Genomic DNA, 20,498 nt, shown 5'->3' with positions numbered 1-20,498 from the left:
AGACAGGTGTGTGCCTGTTTGAATTGAATTTACAAAGTGGACTCCAATCAAGGAAACAGGATGCACCTGAGAACAATTGAGTCTCATAGCAAACGGTATGAATACTTATTATTTGCCCCCTAAAAAACTTTTCAAGTTGTCATTATGGGCTACTGTGTGTAGATTGAGGACTTTTTTAATTTAATCAATTTTATTATAAGGCTGTAACGTAACAAAATGTGGAAAAAGTCCAGGTGTCTGAATACTTTCCTTTGGCACTGAGTATACAAACATTAGGAACACCTTCCTAATATTGAGTTGCAATCCCCTTTGTCCTCAGAACAGCCTCAATTCGTCAGGCCATGGACTCCACCTGGTGTGGAAAGAAACCCACAGGGATGCTGGGCCACGATGACTCCAATGCTTCCCACAGTTGTGTCGGGTTGGCTGGGAGTGGATATCTACTCCGAATAGCTCGTTCCATATCCTCCCACAGATGCACAATTGGATTGAGATCTGGTGACTCGGCAGGCCACTGCAGTAAGCTGAATTCACTGTCACGGTTTCCATGGAACCATTCCTGGACAAGCCTTGTGGCATGGGGCATAATCCTGCTGAAAAAATCTATTTGCAGCTGGATACATTGCTGGCATAAAGGGATGCACCTGATTGGCAATGATGTTTAGACATCCTGTGGCATTAAAACGTTGCTCCAATTTATCAAGGAGCCCAATGTGTGCCATGAAAACACACCACCAGCCTGCAATGCTGACACACGGCATGGATGCATGTACTTATGGGTTTCTCCATACCTTAGTATCCCATCAGCATGACACAGCAGGAACTGGGATTATCTAGACCAGCGTTTCCCAAAATGTTTATAGTCCCGTACCTCTTCAAACATTCAACCTCCAGCTGCGTACCAGGGTCAGCACACTCAAATATTGTTAGCCTGTCACACAGGCTTGAGTTTGTCAAAACCAGGCTCGTTGGAAGTGACAAAGAGCTGGTATAGGACCAGGGCACAAATAATAATAAATTTTGCTCTTTATTTAGCCATTTTACATATAAAACCTTACTTGCTCATTGAAAATTGTGAATAACTCACCACAGGTTAATGAGATTGGTGTGCTTGAAAGGAAGGATGCACATAACTCTGCAATGTTGGGTTGTATTGGAGAGAGTCGGTCTTAAATCCTTTCCCACACAGTCTGTGCCTGTATTTAGTTTTTATGCTAGTGAGGGCCAAGAATCCACTCTCACATAGGTACGTGGTTGCAAAGGGCATCAGTGTCTTAACAGAGCTATTTGCCAAGGCAGGATACTCTGAGCGCAGCCCAATCCAGAAATCTGGCAGCAGCTTCTGATTAAAGTCAATTTTCACAGAACCGCTTGTTGCAATTTTGATGAGGCTCTTGTTCAGATATCGGTAAGTTTACTGGAGACAGGGCATGAAAGAGGTAACGAATCCAGTTTGTGTCATCCGTTTCAGGAAAGTATCTGCGTAATTACACACCATACTCATTCAGGTGCTTCGCTAGATCACATTTGACCTTGTCCGTAAGCTTGAGTTCATTTTCAGACAAACAAAATCATACAATGATGGAAAGACCTGTGTGTTGTCCTTGTTAACAAAGTTAACCATTTTCACCGTAGTGTCCAAAACGTCTTTCAAGCTGTCAAGCATTCCCTTGGCAGCAGGAGCCGGAAGAATTAATAAGAGCGTCTGCTAAATGACTTAAATGTAAATGTAATTAAGTCCTCCACAATAGTATGGTGCTTGCCTGTCCTGGCCACTCAGTAGCTCACAATATAAGATGCTTCTAGCCCCTTCTTATTAATGGCATCTGTTGGTTTATACATGTCTTACTACTGGAAAGTCATCTCAACTCTCGCTCAAAAAACTCCTGTGGCTTATTTTTCAAATTGGCATGTTTTGTTTCTAAATGTCTGCATTCACAAAAGTGAAGGTTTCATCGAGTTGTGAGATAACACACTGTGGCTGAGGAAAGGCACTATTCCCTATATAAATGAACCCCAAATCAATGTAGGTCTCATCATATTTGCACCTCTTCGATGGTCCAACATCCCCGTCTGTTGTTTGGTGCTTTCCCGAGTAAGCAGGCAGTAGCTCTGACAGTTGTGATTCTGATGCAGCCGCAGTGTCCATGCTAGCTGGGCAAACAACAAATGTAGAATTACTGATGCTAGCATTGGATGTGCTCGTGGAAGCAGAACAACTTGTGTCGTCGACAGGTGCAGTACTAGTAGAGCTGGGATGTGTCTACGGATGTGGGCTAAAAAAACACAGCAAAGCTGACAAGATGTACACTGATCAGTAAAAAGAGGCTAACATTCTATGACGCTCCCTTTCCTCTGCCTTGTTCTCACAGTGAGAAACAATAGGATTACAATAGTGTTCTACACTTTCTTCATTTGATCCAACTCAATGTTGCCAATTATTTTATGAGATGAGAATTAAGTGGAGTGACTAGTCTTAGCTGGTCTGAGAGAACTGATGAGGCTACTATTATGTACACCTTGGTGTCTTTTTAACTGGCCCATTTGAGAGAAACTCACCCTACAGTCAGAGCAGGAGTAAGGCTTCTCTCCTGTGTGTATACGTTCATGTTGTTTTAGGTGGCTCGATTGAGAGAAACTCTTTCCACAGTCAGAGCAGGAGTACGGCTTCTCTCCTGTGTGTATACGTTCATGTTGTTTTAGGTGGCTCGATTGAGAGAAACTCGCCCTACAGTCAGAGCAGGAGTAAGCCTTCTCTCCTGTGTGTGTTCTCTGGTGAACTTTTAGCTCAGATGATTGTGTGAAGCATTTTCCACAGTCAGAGCAGGAGTAAGGCTTCTCTCTTTTATGCATACGTTCATGTGTTTTAAAGTTGTTCAGTCGAGAGAAACTCCTTCCACAGTCAGAGCAGGAGTAAGGCTTCTCTCCTGTGTGTATACGTTCATGTTGTTTTAGGTAGCTCGATTGAGAGAAACTCTTTCCACAGTCAGAGCAGGAGTACGGCTTCTCTCCTGTGTGTATACGTTCATGTTGTTTTAGGTGGCTCGATTGAGAGAAACTCGCCCTACAGTCAGAGCAGGAGTAAGGCTTCTCTCCTGTGTGTGTTCTCTGGTGAACTTTTAGCTCAGATGATGTTATGAAGCATTTTCCACAGTCAGAGCAGGAGTAAGGCTTCTCTCTTTTATGCATACGTTCATGTGTTTTAAAGTTGTTCAGTCGAGAGAAACTCCTTCCACAGTCAGAGCAGGAGTAAGGCTTCTCTCCTGTGTGTGTTCTCTGGTGAACTTTTAGCTCAGATGATGTTATGAAGCATTTTCCACAGTCAGAGCAGGAGTAAGGCTTCTCTCCTGTGTGTATACGTTCATGACGTTTTAGGTTGCTCGATTGAGAAAAACTCGCCCTACAGTCAGAGCAGAAGTAAGGCCTTTCTCCTGTGTGTGTTCTCTGGTGAACTTTTAGCTCAGATGATGTTATGAAGCATTTTCCACAGTCAGAGCAGGAGTAAGGCTTCTCTCCTCTGTGTATACGTTCATGATGTTTTAGGTAGCTCGAGTGAGAGAAACTCTTTCCACAGTCAGAGCAGCAGTACGGCTTATCTCCTTTATGTATACCTTGGTGATGTTTTAAGTGGCCCAGTTGAGAGAAGCTCTTCCTACATTCAGAGCAGGAGTAAGGCTTATCTCCTTTATGTATACCTTGGTGACTTTTTAAGTGGGCCAGTTGAGAGAAATTCGCCCCACAGTCAGAGTAGGAGTAAGGCTTCTCTCCTGTGTGTATACGTTCATGTTTTTTTAGGTGGCTCGGTTGAGAGAAACTCTTTCCACAGTCAGAGCAGGAGTAAGGCTTTTCTCCAGTGTGTGTTCTTTGATGAACTTTTAGCTCAGATGATGTTATGAAGCATTTTCCACAGTCAGAGCAAGAGTAAGGCTTCTCTCCTGTGTGTACTCTCTGGTGAACTGTCAGAACCCCTGATGTTTTGAATCTCTTCCCACAGTCAGTGCAGAAATACAGATTCTCTCCTGTATGTATTTGTAGGTGGATTTTTAGCTTTGATAGAATTGGGAAAATCTCCTCACAGTGTGGGCAGTGGTGAGACCTCTTAGCTCTGTGATCTTCCTGCTGTTGCTCTCTGGATGTAGAGAATGTCTCAACATGATCTCCTGTGTGAACATCAGAAGAACCAGGCAGTTGGCGTAATATACAGTACCAGTCAAAAGTTTGGACACACCTACTCATTCAAGGGGTTCTCTTTATTTTTACTATTTTCTACATTGAATAATAATAGAGAAAACATAAAAACTATGGAATAACACATATGGAATCATGTAACCCCCCCCCCCCCCAAAAAGTGTTAAATCAAAATAGCTTGTAGTTTAGATTCTTGAAAGTAGTCACCCCTTGCCTTGACAGCTTGGCACACTCTTGGCACTCTCTGAACCAGCTTCACGAGGAATGCTTTTCCAACAGTGTTGAAGTTCACACACATGCTGAGCAATTGTTGGCTGCTTTTCCTTCACTCTGCAATCCAACTCATCCTAAACAATCTCAATTGGGTTATGGTCTGGTGATTGTGGAGGCCAGGTCATCTGATGCAGCACTCCATCACTCTCCTTCTTGGTCAAATAGCCCTTACACAGCCTGGAGGTGTGTTGGGTCATCTTGTTGAAAAACAAATGAGTCCCACTAAGCCCAAACCAGCTGGAATGGCGTATCGCTGCAGAATGCTGTGGTAGCCATGCTGGTTACATGTGCCTTGAATTTTAAGTAAATCAGACAGTCACCAGCAAAGCACCCCCACAACATCACACCTCCTCCATGCTTCACGGTAGGAAATACACATGCGGAGATCATCCGGTCACCTACTCTGCGTCTCACAAAGACACGGCGGTTGGAAGCAAAAATCTGAAACTTGGACTCATCAGACCAAAGGACAGATTTCCACAGGTCTAATGTCCATTGCTCGTGTTTCTTAGCCCAAGCAAGTATCTTCTTATTGGTGTGCTTTAGTAGTGGTTTCTTTGCATCAATCCGACCATGAAGGCCTAAGTCACACAGTCTACTCTGAACAGTTGTTGTGTCTGTTACTTGAACTCTGAAGCATTTATTTGGGCTGCAATTTCTGAGGCTGGTAACTCTAATTGACTTATCCCTTGCAGCAGAGGTAACTCTGGGTCTTCCATTCCTGTGGCGATCCTCACGAAAGCCAGTTTCATCATAGTGCTTGATGGTTTTTGCGACTGCACTTGAAGAAACTGTCAAAGTTCTTGAAATGTTCCAGATTGACTGAGCTTCAGGTCTTAAAGTAATGATGGAATTTCGTTTCACTTTGCTTATTTGAGCTGTTCTTGCCATAACATCAACCTGTTTTTTTTACCAAATAGGGCCATCTTCTGTATACCACCCCTACCTTGTCATAACACAACTGATTGGCTCAAACACATTAAGGAAAAATATTCCACAAATGAACTTTTACGAAGGCACACCTGTTAATTGAAATGCATTCCGGGTGACTACCTTATGAAGCTGGATGAGAGAATGCCAAGCGTTTGCAAAGCTGTCAAGGCAAAGGGTGGCTACTTTGAAGAACCTCAAATATATTGATTTGTTTAACACTTTTTTGGTTACTACACTATTCCATATATGTTGTTTCATAGTTTTGATGTCTTCACAATTATTCTACAATTCAGAAAGAAAAACCCTTGAATGAGTAGGTGTCCAAACTTTTGACTGGTACTGTACATGTCAATCAAATTTATTTTAGGAAGCCCTTTTTACATCAGCAGTTGTCGTAGTGCTTTACAGAAATTCAGCCTAAAATCACAAAAGAGCATGCAATGCAGAAGCACAGTGGTTATGAGAAACTTCCTAGAAAGCAGGAGCCTAGGAAGAAACAGAGAGGAACCAGGCTCAAAGGGGTGGCCGGTCCTCTTCTGGCTGTACCGGGTGACATACACTACATTTAAAAAAAAAACGTTTTGGGTCACTTTTAAATGTCCTTGTTTTGAAAGAAAAGCAATTTTTTTGTAAAATAAAATATCAAATTGATCAGAAATAGTGTAGACATTTTTAATGTTGTAAATGACTATTGTGGCTGGAAACGGCAGATTTTTTATGGAATATCTACATAGGCGTACAGAGGCCCATTATCAGCAACCATCACTCCTGTGTTCGAATGGCACGTTGTGTTAGCTAATCCAAGTTTATCATTTTAAAAAGGCTAATTGATCATTAGAAAACTTTTTTTAAATGATACACCTGGATTAGCTAACACAACATTACATTGGAACACAGCAGTGATGGTTGCTGATAATGGGCCTCTGTACACCCATGTAGATATTCCATAAACAAATCTGCCGTTTCCAGCCACGATAGTCATTTGCAACAATACAAAACAATGTCTACTGTTTTTCTGATCAATTTTATTTTTCATTGGCCAAAAAAAGTGCTTTTCTTTCAAAACAAGGACATTTCTAAGTGACCCCAAACTTTTGAACGGTAGTGTATGTATTCATATCAGTAGGCTGTACAACACAAAGGGGGAATAAAACCACTCTAAGTGGGTAAGAGTTGAAAGCTAAAAAGGGGCGTGTCATTCTCCACTCACTATCACAAGGGTTAGTAATGTTAGAGAATTGAGTCATCTGGTGATTTTCAGTACCGATACTGTTCTCTTTGAAGTAGAATCGATATAAGGTTAAATATTAGACATGTGTAAGCAGAATGAAGGCTGAGCCCATGTGAATGTACAGAGCCTGATCAACATCGAGTTAACCATTAGACATGTAAAAAACAGAACATAAGCATAATCCGTGTGGATGAGGCAAGGTAGACCAACACAGACATGACTGGTCTGGGCCATATCTGATCTTGTGAAGGCTACTGGACATGCACATGGGTTAATCGTACATAGACAACATCAGCCTGAACTTGTGAAGACCTATGGACAGGAACATTAGCTAATCAGTTATAGGCACCATTAGACCTGCAGTAGGAGTGTGCATGTCTGTATGTCACGCCACCAATAGAATCTATGCCCTAATGTCTGAGACAATAAGAAAGGCAGCAAGATTAAAGTGGCCAAAGCTAGAAGGTATTAATCTTTTACATAAAGTGGAGTGACAATGTTATAAGGGTAAAACTGTATAAAAGCTGAGTACTAAGAATGGAGAATCAGTTCTTCCATGGAATTGCTCGGCTTTGTTACTTTTGTAATAAAGTCTATTTGAATTCACAAGCTCCGGTATCTGAGAAATATTTTATTCAATATTTCCACAACAGTAACTACAGACACATTTTAAAAACACTGGCAGTTTGTCTACTTCACTTCTTTAGTCTACTCTCTGATCACTCCAGATAACCCAGTGAATAAAACAAATGCTGGCAATACTGGTGTCAAACCATGCAAGTCTGAGTAGCATGAAATAACATCTACCTTCTCATTTAAAACAGTTCATCATGAAACAGTTCTACTGCAACTTTTCATACACAGTGGGAAGTTGGAACGAACAAACTTAGATAGAACCTGCTCTTACCATGAGAAACAGATTTCCCAATCTTCTCCTCCTCTTCTTCATCTTTAATGTTGACATTCAGCTCCAGTGTTTGACTGCAGTCTTCCAGCTTCACTGATGTCATCTCTGGATCCTGCAGTGCAAACTGGGCTCCACTGTCACAATCAGGACCCAGTGACTGTAGGTTTGGACTCACTGTGGAAGGAGAGAGGCAGGCTAAGTTTGTCCTCACTGTTCTCATACTTCATTATAGTCTGCCTGTAGTAACAATGAGAAACAGGCACCAAAAGTTAATCTTGACAGTTCCGGCACTTTCTTTATTCTCTAAAAATATATTATATTTCTTCATGTTCAATTATCTAATTCAGTGCTGGACTTGGACTGAAATAGGTGCCGATACTCATTTTGGGTGACGGTACTGTTTATATTTAGGTGCAGGAACTCCACAATACTTTTGAGCTAATATTCTATAAAAGAAACGAGCAGAAGCAGTAGAAGGTACTGGTACTCAGCTCTGGTGAGCTCCTGTCCAAGTCAAGCACTGATCTCATTTCAATAGATCAGGTAGCTAAGAATTGACTCAACATTCATTCATTAATATTAGACAAAGTATACACTTTAAATTAGGCTACACAATTTAAATGCACTTAATCTATAGTAGATTTCCCAAATTCACATAAATGCATAAATGACAACAAAGCCTTTAGTACAAGATTACAGTATGTTTATGGCAGCACTATACTATTTTCCTGAATAACCTTGTCTTCACTATCATTTCAAATAAAAAACTAATAGTATTTCCTGTTCACACCATAGTAACATTTATAGATAAATATAGAAACAACTGAATGTGTCTGAATATTAGTACACATGTAGGAAACTGATTCATTACATTCAGCTTCAAAACTGTAGTGTGACCGTGAAAATGTCTCTCTGCACCCGCACTTTAGTTCGTTGACGCAGACCGAGTGGGCGCCGCCATTTTACCAGCTCGTGAATTTTACACAAAACCAATAACATGCTAAACAAACTCAGAAATTTTAAATAAATGGATTCTTTATTAAATGACCTTGAGGAAATTATGTACATCCACTCAGACAAACCCAAAGTGTCTAGCTATGTGAATATCTGTGTATCACGTTCACTCGGTTTGACACAAAAATAACACATCAACCCTTTACCAAACGTGATGATACCTTAACGGATGTTACCTAGCATGGTATGACATGTTCTTTCGAAATTAGAAAGTTTAAACGTGCCATTACATACCTGCAGTAATAAATAGAAACAGACACAAGGGTTATCTTCTTAACATCACAGTTCTGAAACGTTTTCTTTATTCTGAAGAATGGTGTGTGCCTGCCTGGAACTTCCTGTTCCCCCACAACCACAGTGCAGCCACAGATAGAACAATGAGACAGATATTTCACCAGATGTATAAATGTGAAGTATGCGCTTAGCGTTTCCACTCACTACCAAACTAAAATCTGTTATGAACAGAGTGGACTACGTTTTGTAGAAGTTTATCTTTTATATTTTTTATAAATCGCTTTGTTTAGAAGGAACGCAAAGGTGACTTGAGTTATTGCACACGAGCGCTTCAGAGGTGAGGAGGCGTTCCCTAACAGAAATATGCAGATGTGTGCTAGAACGCGCTAATAGGATCTCGTTACCTTGTGCTTGGCTCTGCCCACTATGCCCCAGAACAGACTATGGGAAGCGCACAGTACTACATAGAGCCATGACTACATGGAACTCTATTCCACAAGTATGCAGTACAATTTTATTTTAAAAAACAGCAGCAGCTAATGGGGATCCATAATAAATATTCACAGAGGAGGCGTTCCCTAACAGAAATATGCAGATGTGTGCTAGAACGCGCTAATAGGATCTCGTTACCTTGTGCTTGGCTCTGCCCACTATGACTCAACTCTTCCCATTGCAAACGTCCGGTTTAGTTATAAAAAAATATGGTGCAACCCTCCGTGCTTTCAGGGATTATTATGTCCCTACCCCATTATATGAGAAGGGCGGTACTTAATTTGAGCCGGATCTTCCGGCACCTCTCAGTTTTGTAGTCTTTCGCTCTGGAACTTATTTGTCAGGATCAGGTAACCAAGCTCTTGTGGCATGAAAAATAAATGTCCACTATTTGCAATGTACAAATCCTAATAAAAGCCATCAGAGTAATTACATTTGGATTCCTCTGTAATTGTCATGCCTCCTAAAAAAACGTAATGTGAAAACGTGCCTGATATTCTGTGAATTGATTGATGTTGGGCCATCCCAGGTTTATGGTTTGTGCAACATTGTAGCCTATTTAGACCAAGGCGTGGCCATTGCTGTGGTGAGAGAGAAGCACGCCTGTATCTCTCACAGAACTAAAATGAGATTCACTTTCTATGATCTCTCTCCCTCTCTGTGCTGTTATAGACATGAGCCAGCAACTCTTCTCTCCAGCATTGCACTTCATAATTTATTTCCTATTATATTTCTAATACAATCGCTAGAAAACATAGGTTGTAAAGCAAATAGATCCTGCTGAATAGAACATACTAATCTGTCTGTTACCAAGTTATCAACTTCCAAATAGGTCTATTGAGCAAACAGCATAGTTTTACAAAGTAAAGCAAGAGAAAGATGAGCTTTTGGCCGGTGAGTGAGCTGAACATCATTGGGTGAGTCAGTGAAACTGGAAAGCTTGTTAAGGACTATAACTTCCTCCTCATATTGTACAATGTGTTTCTCCTCACACCTGGCCTAGGCTATTGATGGATTAGAGACAAGGTCGTTTTTATTGATCTCAGATTCTCAGTTTGTCAGTGTCAAAGGAGTCGGTCATTTTGGTCATTGAGAGGTATTAAAAAAGATTCTGCAAAAGTCTCCAGCCATCTAAAATGATGTAGAACCGCAAGAAATCTGTTTATTAAAGGCAACATTTTACCAGGACTCCAGGCTACAATAAATGTACTCCATGTGTACAACTTCTGCAAGCGGCTCCACACCACTGCTCTTTGCCAGTACACTAAAGCCATGATAGTGCATGCAATGCCTTATTATAAAGGTATTTTATTTAATATGTTCTGGTACCTGTCGTGACGTTGTATTAGTTAATGTGACGACTGTTGCTCATCGAATGATTAAAGGTTTCTAATTGCGTGATTAAATGAATCAAGCAATTATTAACTCATTAACCTGGGGCACCATGGGAAAATTGGTTTTATTGAGTTTCTATTTCCCAAATTAACTCAAAGAATATCAGAATATCGATTTTACAACAGTCGCTAATTAATCAATTTCCTCTACAGTCTCATGTCTGAACGTCGCATAATCCGGGAATCTGCACGGACCCGGGTCCCACCAATGAGTTTACCACACCTATCTTAGTTCATTATTTATTTACTAGAAAGCTAAAATAATGATAAAAGATACACAAAACACAGTCTAGGCTATTGATTAGAACTTAGTATAACGGGGCAACACACTATGGTGCATGTTACCAAAAATGGGGATTTAAAAGAGAGAAACAGAGAAAGTACACGAGAGAAATATACATTTGGGTGCATTTGTCAGCTATGCTTATTTTAACCCTAGCCTTGCCCCGAACTGCCGCTCTTATGGGTCAGAATATAATGACGTAATTACGTGTTGGAGGTCTCAGATGGGAAGCTCCGCGTGGGTCGTTTGGGCTTCTCAATGACGCACTTCTCCGGCGCAACTCTCTGGTTGTCCTCACGATGTCAGTGTCCTTTTTGGCTTAGTGGTCTGATTCCTCGCCCTTGCTCTGGAAGGGGTCTTCTGAGGACAGACAGCTCTGTAGCTCAGAGCTCACAGCCTAGGAATGAAACAGTGTAGATACCACGATTCGATGGAGAGTGGAGGTTAGGTGGTTCGGCTTGAATTCACCCACTTAGACACAGCTACTCATCCGTAGCTTGGGTAGAAAAGAGATTTGTCTTCAACCTTGTGTTGCGTTTTGGGGTTCGTTGACTTTTTAGACCTCGGCTGTAGCTTGGGTCACTTAGTCTGATCTGTTCATTCTTAACTCCCATGTCTTATACCCTCGGGTCAGAAGTGGGCGTAACCGCCTTTAGGGCAATTCTCTGGACGTACCAAGTTAAAAGGCAAGGTCTAGATTTTATTCAAATCCAATTTTAGACAACTAACTTCACATTGCATCTATACCAAAACATTCTCTTTGATTTGGACATTTTCCACACCGTACAATGTATAAACTTCAGGCATATACGGGGAAAACTCTTAAAGTTACAATGTTTTTGTAATAACGTCATCTATTAACCTTTAATAACAAAACAAAAATTACATACATTTTCATATTCCATCTATCATCATGACCACCATTGTGGCTGACGGAAACCATTGTTCCAAAGTCCCTTTACAGCATGTTTAATGTTCTGAGGCTGGTTCTCCATAGTGAGAGGACAAAGGAATTTTGTCTGTGGCCTAAGATAAATCATGGGCGTGAGGGGTCATAAAACCCCCACATCTTCAGACCCCTAGCTCTCTCCTCCTCTGTTGGGGTGAGAGATAATCTGTAGGGTTCTGGTCTCCTGTAACCTGACCTGATCAGGACAGTCACGACATACCTCAGAGCCCCCCAGGTCACCTCCCCTCTTGGGTTCACTTTTGGTTCCGGCACCACCCAATTTACAAATGAAGCACTGGAGAAGTGGGTAGCTGCCAATGCCTCCCTCTCTTTTGCCTAGAGTTCATCAGGCTGTTGATTGTGGCCTGTGGAATGTTGTCCCACTGCTCTTCAATGGCTGTGCGAAATTCCTGGATATTGGCGGGTACTGGATCAAGCTGTCGTTCACGTTGATCCAGACCATCCAAAACATGCTCAAAGGGTGACATGTCTGAGTATGCAGGCCATGGAAGAATTGGGACATATTCAGCATTTTCAATTGTGTACAGATCCTTGCAACATGGGGCTGTGCATTGTCATGCTGAAACATGAGGTGATGGCGACGGATGAATGGCAGGACAATGGCCCTCAGGATCTTGTCATTTGTTTAGTGTTCAATACATGTCAGTGAGTACCAGATTGAAAGCCTCTTAAGCATGTATTGGGGGGGAAACTATACATTCTACCAGTTTCAAATCAACTCAATGAAATTTAAATCAGAAAATGAGTGCTGGACAGCAAAATCAGAGAATTGCAGAGGGAAGCTTTTTTGGATAACTCAGTAGAAGTAAACATGGAATTATTTTCTCTTATAGCTCAGTATGAAGAACTTTCCACCTCAAAGGCTGCAAACAGCTTAACTAGGCTGAAACAGTCCTATGATCATGGTGAAAACCTGTTAAATTGCTGGCCTGGTGCATTAAGAAGTTCAATTCAGACCGAGCCATTCCTGCAATTCATAATTAACAGGACAATTATCAATGGATCCTGTAGAAAAAAACCAAACATTTGCTTCCTACTACAACACACTTTACAACACTGAATCTCCTGAGAACTAATCAGGTCTTGATGTTCCCTCTAGTTCAGAAGACACTAAATTGGATCTGGAAAAGGAAGTGGATGGTGTTGAAATATCTGATGCTATTTTCAATATGAAGGGAGGTAAAGAGGCAGGTCCAGATGGGCTCCCAATAGATATTTAAGGACAAACTTCTAGGTCCACTTTCGGATATGTACAGTGTATTGGGGTATGATATGCTCTAGAGCTCAGATACAGACAATAAACACCCGCCCGAGATTGGATAATGAGAACATATATCACCCTTGTTAAGCTCCACAAATGTGACTCTAATACCCCAGAGCTGTGTGTTAAATGTAACACACATTTAGGCACCTTGTATCATTGCCTGGAGGAATTTGTTGAGATACAAACGTTTTGGAGCTCAGTACTGCGCTATATCTCTGTGATGACCTCTGCCCCAATACCACTAATCCCTAAACTATGCCTCCTAAATCTTTACCCAAAGAATCTCTCTTTACATAGGAGAGAAAATAAAATGGTTGACCTCTGTCTATTACAAGCTAGACGTTCAATTGCTCTCCACTGGAAGCATGTCAATTCCCTCACTTGGTCGTTGGTTAAAATAATTAACGTCAAGCCTGGCTTTTGACAAATATACTTATATAGTTAAAAAGAAAGCCCCAGAGTTTCATAATATTTGGGATCTGTTTTGAGTTTTTGCAAACCGGTGATATTCTAGAAGCATTGGAACTGTAAATCCTCTATTTTTTATGTGAATATTGGCTCTAGTTCTTAGAGTAATCTGCATTATCTGCAACTGCATATTACACTTATTTGGAAATGTTTTGGTACCCTTCCCCAGATCTGTGCCTCGACATAATCCTTTCATGGAGCTCTACGGACAATTCCTTCAAACTCGTGGCTTGGTTTTCACTCTGACATGCACTGACAAATGTGGAACCTTATATAGACAGGTGTGTGCCTTTCTAAATCATGTCCAATCAATTAAATTTACCACTGGTGGACTCTCAATCAAGTTGTAGAAATATCTCAAGGATGATCAATGGAAACAGGATGCACCTGAGCTCAATGTCTAGTCTCAGCGCAAAGGGCCTGAATACTTATGTAAATAAAGGTATTTTTGTTTCTAATTTTTAATACATGTACAAACATTTCTAAAAAACCTGTGTTTCCTTTGTGAGGAACATTGATGATAATTTCTTTATTTAATCAATTTTAGAATAAGGCTGTAACGTAACAAAATGTGGAAAAAGCCAAGGGCTCTGAATACTTTCCGAATGCACTGAATGTATTCATATAAGAAGGTTGTGCAATACAAAAGAGGAATAAAACTATTCTAGTGGGTAAGATGGGGAGTGTCATCCTCTACTCACTATCACAAGGGTTAGTATCTACACAGACTCATGTCATATAACTTTAAAACACTACTTCAATTATTTAGTGATCACTCCAGATATCCCAGTGAATAAAACTAATTCTGGCAATACTGGTGTCAAACCATGCAAGTGTCAGTAGCATGAAATAACATCTACCGCTTCATTTTAACAGTTCATCTGTCACGCTCTGACCTAGGAGAGCTGTGTTTTTCTGTTTAGTTAGGTCAGGGTGTGATAGATGGGTGGGCATTCTATGTTTTTATTTTCTATGTTTTGGCCAGGTATGGTTTCCAATCAGAGATACAGATACTTAGGCAGCCTGTTTTTCCTGTGTTGGTGTGGGTAGTTTTTTCCGTTTTGTGAGTATCACCTGACGGAACTGTTGGCTGTCGTTTTGTTTAAGTGTTATCATTAAAGTAAAGTATGAGCACTCTACACGCCGCGCCTTGGTCCCTTTTATACGACCCGCATTACAGAACTACCCACCATGATTAGATCAAGCGGCGTGCCCGGGCAGAAATGGACACCTGGTCAAGTGAGGAGTGGATAGAAAGGAGAAACTGGACTTGGGGGCAAGTAAGAGAGAGGTATCGGAGCTTACCGGGGAAGAATGGGAGGCAGCCCCCCCAAAGAAATTTGGGGGGGCACACGGGTAGTTTGGCTGGGCCAGGACTGAGACCTGAGCCAACTCCCCGTGCTTATTGTGGTGAGCATGTGCCTGCCTCTCGCGCTCTCTCTCCAGTGCGCCTCTGTAGCCCAGTACGTTCTGTGCCTGCCCCTCGCACTCTCCCTCCAGTTCGCCTCCATAGCCCAGTACGGCCGGTGCCTGCTTTGAGCACTCGGTCCTCAGTGCGTCTTCCTAGTCCGGTGAGACCTGTTTCCGCTCCACAATCTAAGCCTCCAGTGATAAGCGATGGTCCGAAGCCTATAGAGATGATCCATGGCACGAGGCCTCTACTGATGATCCATGACCCGGAGCCTGTAAGGATGTTCCATGGCACGAAGCCTCTAGAGGTAATCCATGGCCCGGAGCCTGTAGAAATAATCCTTTGCAAAAAGCCTGAAGGGATTATAAATGGTCCGGAGCCTGCAGGGATAAACCCTGGCACAAAGCCTGTAGGAATAATCCATAGCCCGGCACCTGTAGAGATCATCCATGGTGTGAAGCCTCCTGTGATGATCCATAGCATGAAGCCTTCAGCAACGGTCACTAGTCCGGAACCGATAATGACGCTTCCCAGTCCGGACCCTCCGGCAACGCTCCTCCGTCCGGAGCCTCCAGCAACACTCCTTAGTCCGGAGCCTCCAGCGACGCTCCCCAGTACGGAGCCTCCAGCGGCGCTCCCCAGTACGGAGCCTCCAGCGGCGCTCCCCAGTACGGAGCCTCCAGCGGCGGTCCGCAGCCCGGAGCCTTCAGCGGCGGTCCCCAGTCCGGAGCCGTCAGCTGCGGTCCCCAGTCCGGAGCCGTTAGCGGCGTTCCGCAGCCCGGAGCCTTCAGTGGCGGTCCGCAGCCCAAAGCCTTCAGCTGCGGCCTTCAGCTCAGAGTCTTCAGCGGCGGTTGGCGTTTCAGAGCCTCCGGCGATGACCCACGGTCTGGTTCCCACGGACACACAGAAGCGGGGGGGATCAGTGGGCGGGGGGGTTCTACGCCCGGAACCAGAGTCGCCGCCAAATATGGATGCCCACCCGGACCCTCCCCAATAGGTTCAGGTTTGCGGCCGGGAGTCCGCACCTTTGGGGGGGGGGGGGGGGTACTGTCACGCTCTGACCTATGAGAGCTGTGTTTTTCTGTTTAGTTAGGTCAGGGTGTGATAGATGGGTGGGCATTCTATGTTTTGGCCAGGTATGGTTTCCAATCAGAGGCAGCTGTCTATCGTTGTCTCTGATTGGAAGCCATACTTAGGCAGCCTGCTTTTCCTGTGTTGGTGTGGGTAGTTGTTTTGTGAGTATCACCTGACGGAACTGTTGGCTGTCGTTTTGTTTAAGTGTTATCATTAAAGTAAAGTATGAGCACTCTACACGCCGCGCCTTGGTCCCCTTTATACGACCCACGTTACATCATCATGAAACAGTTCTACTGCAACTTTTCATGCACAGTAGGAAGTTGGAACGAACAACAAACTTAGTTAGATAGAACCTGCTCTTACCATGAGAAACAGATGTCCCAATCTTCTCCTCCTCTTCTTCATCTTTAATGTTGACATTCAGCTCCAGTGTTTGACTGCAGTCTTCCAGCTTCACTGATGCCATCTCTGGACCCTGCAGTGTAAACTGGGCTCCACTGTCACAATCAGGACCCAGTGACTGTAGGTTTGGACTCAGTGTGGAAGGAGAGAGGCAGGCTGGGTTTGTCCTCATTGTTGATGTTACCGCCCTCATGGTTAATCTGAGGCGGCCAGTAGTAATAAAGAGAAACGGACACAAAAGTTAGTCTTGACAGTTCAGGCACTTTATTTATTCTCTAAAAATATGGTTTATATTTAGGTGCAGGAGCTCCACAATACTGTAAAGCTAATATTCTATAAGAGGAACATGAGCTCAAACAGTAGACATTTGAGGTGACGGTTCTCAGCTCCAGTGAGCTCCTGTCCAAGTCAAGCACTGATCTCATTTCAATAAATCTGGTAGCTAAGCATTGACAACAAAACATTCATTAATTCACATTAGACAAAGTATACACTTTAAATTAGGCTACAGAACTTAAAGGCATTTCAACTATAGCAGATTTCCTGAATTCGCATAAATGTCTCAAAAACCATTTAGTACAAGGTTGCCTTTTGTTTTAGGCAGCACTATGTACTATTTTCCTGAATAACCTTGTCTTCACTGTATTATTTCAATCAAAACCAATAGTATGTCTGTTCACACCATAGTAACATTTATAAATAAAGACAGAAACAACTGAATGTCTCTGAATATTAGTACACATGTAGAAAACTGATAATCATCACATTCAGCTTCAAAACAGTAGTGCAACCGTGAAATTGTCTCTCTGCTGCACCCTCACTGCCTGTACTTTACATTTTTTTTAATTGTATTCACAGGAATGTCCCTGTACTAATGTGTAATATTGTTATTATTGTTGCAATAAAAAAATAAAGAAATCCGTTGACGCAGACCGAGTGGTGCCGCCATTTTACCAGCTCGTGAATTTTACACAAAATCAATAACTTGCAAAACGAATTCAGAAATCTCAAGTAAATATATTCTTTAGAAAGTTTAAACGTGCTATTACATACCTGTAGTAATAAATAGAAACGGACACGAAGATTATCTTCTAGACCGCATCGTTCTGGCGATTTCTTTATACTGAAGAATGGTGGGCGCCTTCCCGGAACTTCCTGTTCCCCCACTAACACCGTCCGTGCATTCCGGGATCCTTGGGATGGCCCTACCACATTACATGAGAACGGGTCGTAGCCTCCTGCAGGACACATCTCCTTTGCATAGAGTTGATCAAGATGTTGATTGTGAAATGCTATTTCTAGAATATTTTCTGGTCTGTGGTGTGTAATGAGGAGCAACCAGACGCTGCACTTGACACATTTATTAAACTGATTATTCCAGTTACTAATAAGCACGCATTAAGGAAATGACTGTAAAAACTGTTAAATCTCCTTGCATTGATGAGGAATCTCCTTGCATTGATGAGGAAGTCTGGCAGCCCAACTGATTGGCAAATGTACTGCAAATTAAGAAATCATGTGACTAAATGAAATAAAAATAAACTATACTATGAAACAAAGAGAAACTATATAAAGAATGATAGTAAAAAGCGTTGGAGCACATTAAACAAAATTCTGGGAAAAAAATCCAACTCGGCTCCTTCACACATTGAATCAGATGGCTCATTTATCACAAAACCCACTGATATTGCCAAGATAAACAAACTTAGGGATGACATGCCAGCAACAAACGCTGACACTACATATCCAAGTATATCTGACCAAATTATGAAAGACAAGAAATGTACTTTTGAATTCCGTAAAGTCGGTGTGGAAGAGGTGAAAAAAATGATTGTTGTCTTTCAACAATGAGAAGCCACCGGGGTCTGACAATCTAGTGGCGGCAGGAAGCCTACTGGTTAGAGCTTGGGGCCCTTAACTGGAAGGTTGCTGGATCAAATCCCTGAGCTGACAAGGTAAAAATCTGTTGTTCTGAACAGGGCAGTTAACCCACAATGACCCCAATAGGCCGTCATTGTAAATAAGAATTTGTTCTTAACTGTCTTGCCTCATCAAATAAATGTTTAAAAAATTGAGATGGAAAATGACTGAGGATAATAGCAGATGATATTTCCACATCGTCAATTTAAGCCTACTAGAAAGTGTGTGCCCTCAGGCCTGGAGGGAAGATAAAGTCATTCTGCTACCAAAGAATAGTAAAGCCCCCTTTATTGACTCAAATAGCCAACCAATCAGCCTGTCAACAAACTTCTGGAAAGAATTATGTTTGAGAAGGACACTCGACACTCAACACTTACACAAATTACTGATGATTGGCTGAGAGAAATTGATGATAAAATGATTGTGGGGGCTGTCTTCTTAGAATTCAGTGCAGCTTTTGACATTATCGATCATAGTCTGCTGCTGGAAAAACGGATGTGGCTCAACTACGTCTCCTTATGAATAATGTGGAAATTGAGCAAGTTGAGGTGACTAAACTGCTTGGAGTAACCCTGGGTTGTAAACTGTGATGGTCAAAACATATTGATACAACAGTAGCTAAGATGGGGAGAAGTCTGTCCATAATAAAGTGTTACTCTGCCTTCTTGACAACACTATCAACAAGGCAGGTCCCTCGTTTTATCACACCTAGACTACTGTTCAGTAGTGTGGTCAGGTGCCATAAAGAGGGACTTGGGAAAATTGCAGTTGGTTCAGAACAGTGCAGCACGGCTGGCCCTTAAAAGTACACGGAGAGCTAACATTAATGACATGCATGTCAATCTCTCATGGCTCAAAGTGGAAGAGAGATTGACTTCATCATTACTTGTTTTTTTAAGAGCTGTTGACAAGCAGAATGTACCGAGCTGTCTGTTTAAAATACTAGCACACAGCTTGGAAACCCATGAATACCCCACAAGACATGCCACCGGAGGTCTCTTCACAATCCCCAAGTCCAGAACAGACTATGGGAGGCGCACAGTACTACATAGAGCCATGACTACATGGAACTCTATTCCATATCAAGTAACTGATGCCAGCAGTAGAATCAGATTTAAAAAGCAGGTAAAAATACCACCTTATGGAACAATGGGGACTGTGAAGAGACACACACAAAGGTACAGACACATGCATAAGCACACATTGTGATATTGTTGTATGGTGGTATTGAACATTTTGTGTTGTGGAGATGTGGTGGTGTAGGGATGTCATATGATGTACTGTTTTATCTTTAGCTCATTCAGTACAAACATAGTTCACTGTTTCATCTGTTGTTTTATATGTCATGTTGATGCTTTAGTGTGTTTGGATCCCAGGAAGAGTAACCAATGGGGATCCCTGATAAATACACAAATACAAGCCACTCCAGGAATCTTCCTCTTATACCACCTTTATATACCTTTTATACCACCTTTATATAACACCTTTATTAAACTCCACCTATAACACCTTTTATACCACCTTTATATAACACCTTTATTAAACTCCAGATATAACACCTTTTATACCACCTTTATATAAAATTCTGAGCATATGAGCAACATTTTTTGCAGGTGCATGGCAACAGTTGAACAAGATGAAGGAAAAAGGAAACCGCACACTGCTCTTGATAGTATCACTGATATTTAATAAGGTTACGCATCGGCCTCACGGCCTTCGTCAGAGCTTTTGTGAATTTTCTGAAAATAGGACCCTTATGTAGACCTAGCCCCACCCACATCCGTTCCACACATCGAAAGGGGTTGGAGACAAAAGAAAAACAAATAAGTGCTACCAAATATAACAATACGCCTTTCATAAATATTACAAAAGTGTATAAATAAGACGTATTAAACACGTCTGTAAAACTACCTGCCGCCAGATCAATTAACTTCAACACAGTCATTCAAATACATCCATCATCAATGACTAAAATAATGAATCTACTATTAAAATACAATTTAATAAACACAAGTAGATTCATAGACTGTTTATCAT

The 20,498-nt window shown here is 41.9% G+C and overlaps 1 protein-coding gene across 2 annotated transcripts in view; it reads right to left on the bottom strand.

Annotated features, from left to right (window-relative positions):
- Positions 1 to 1,967: 1,967 nt before the first annotated feature.
- Positions 1,968 to 20,498, bottom strand: part of LOC115179500 (zinc finger protein OZF-like) — a 103,267-nt gene continuing 84,736 nt past the window's right edge. The window contains exons 4-6 of one of the 2 annotated variants that reach the window (XM_029741067.1): positions 3,902 to 4,160; positions 3,432 to 3,481; positions 1,968 to 2,927 (exon numbers count right to left, since the gene is read on the bottom strand). In XM_029741067.1, coding sequence (XP_029596927.1) covers positions 2,458 to 2,927; positions 3,432 to 3,481; positions 3,902 to 4,160 — 779 coding nt within the window. In that variant the 3' untranslated portion in view covers positions 1,968 to 2,457. Of the gene's footprint in view, positions 3,482 to 3,901; positions 4,161 to 20,498 lie in introns of both variants that reach the window. The other variant, XM_029741064.1, reaches the window with a different exon arrangement.

This window comes from Salmo trutta, chromosome 39, assembly GCF_901001165.1.
Source record: "Salmo trutta chromosome 39, fSalTru1.1, whole genome shotgun sequence".
Classification (NCBI taxonomy): domain Eukaryota; kingdom Metazoa; phylum Chordata; class Actinopteri; order Salmoniformes; family Salmonidae; genus Salmo; species Salmo trutta.
This window is presented reverse-complemented; position numbering and strand designations above follow the sequence as displayed.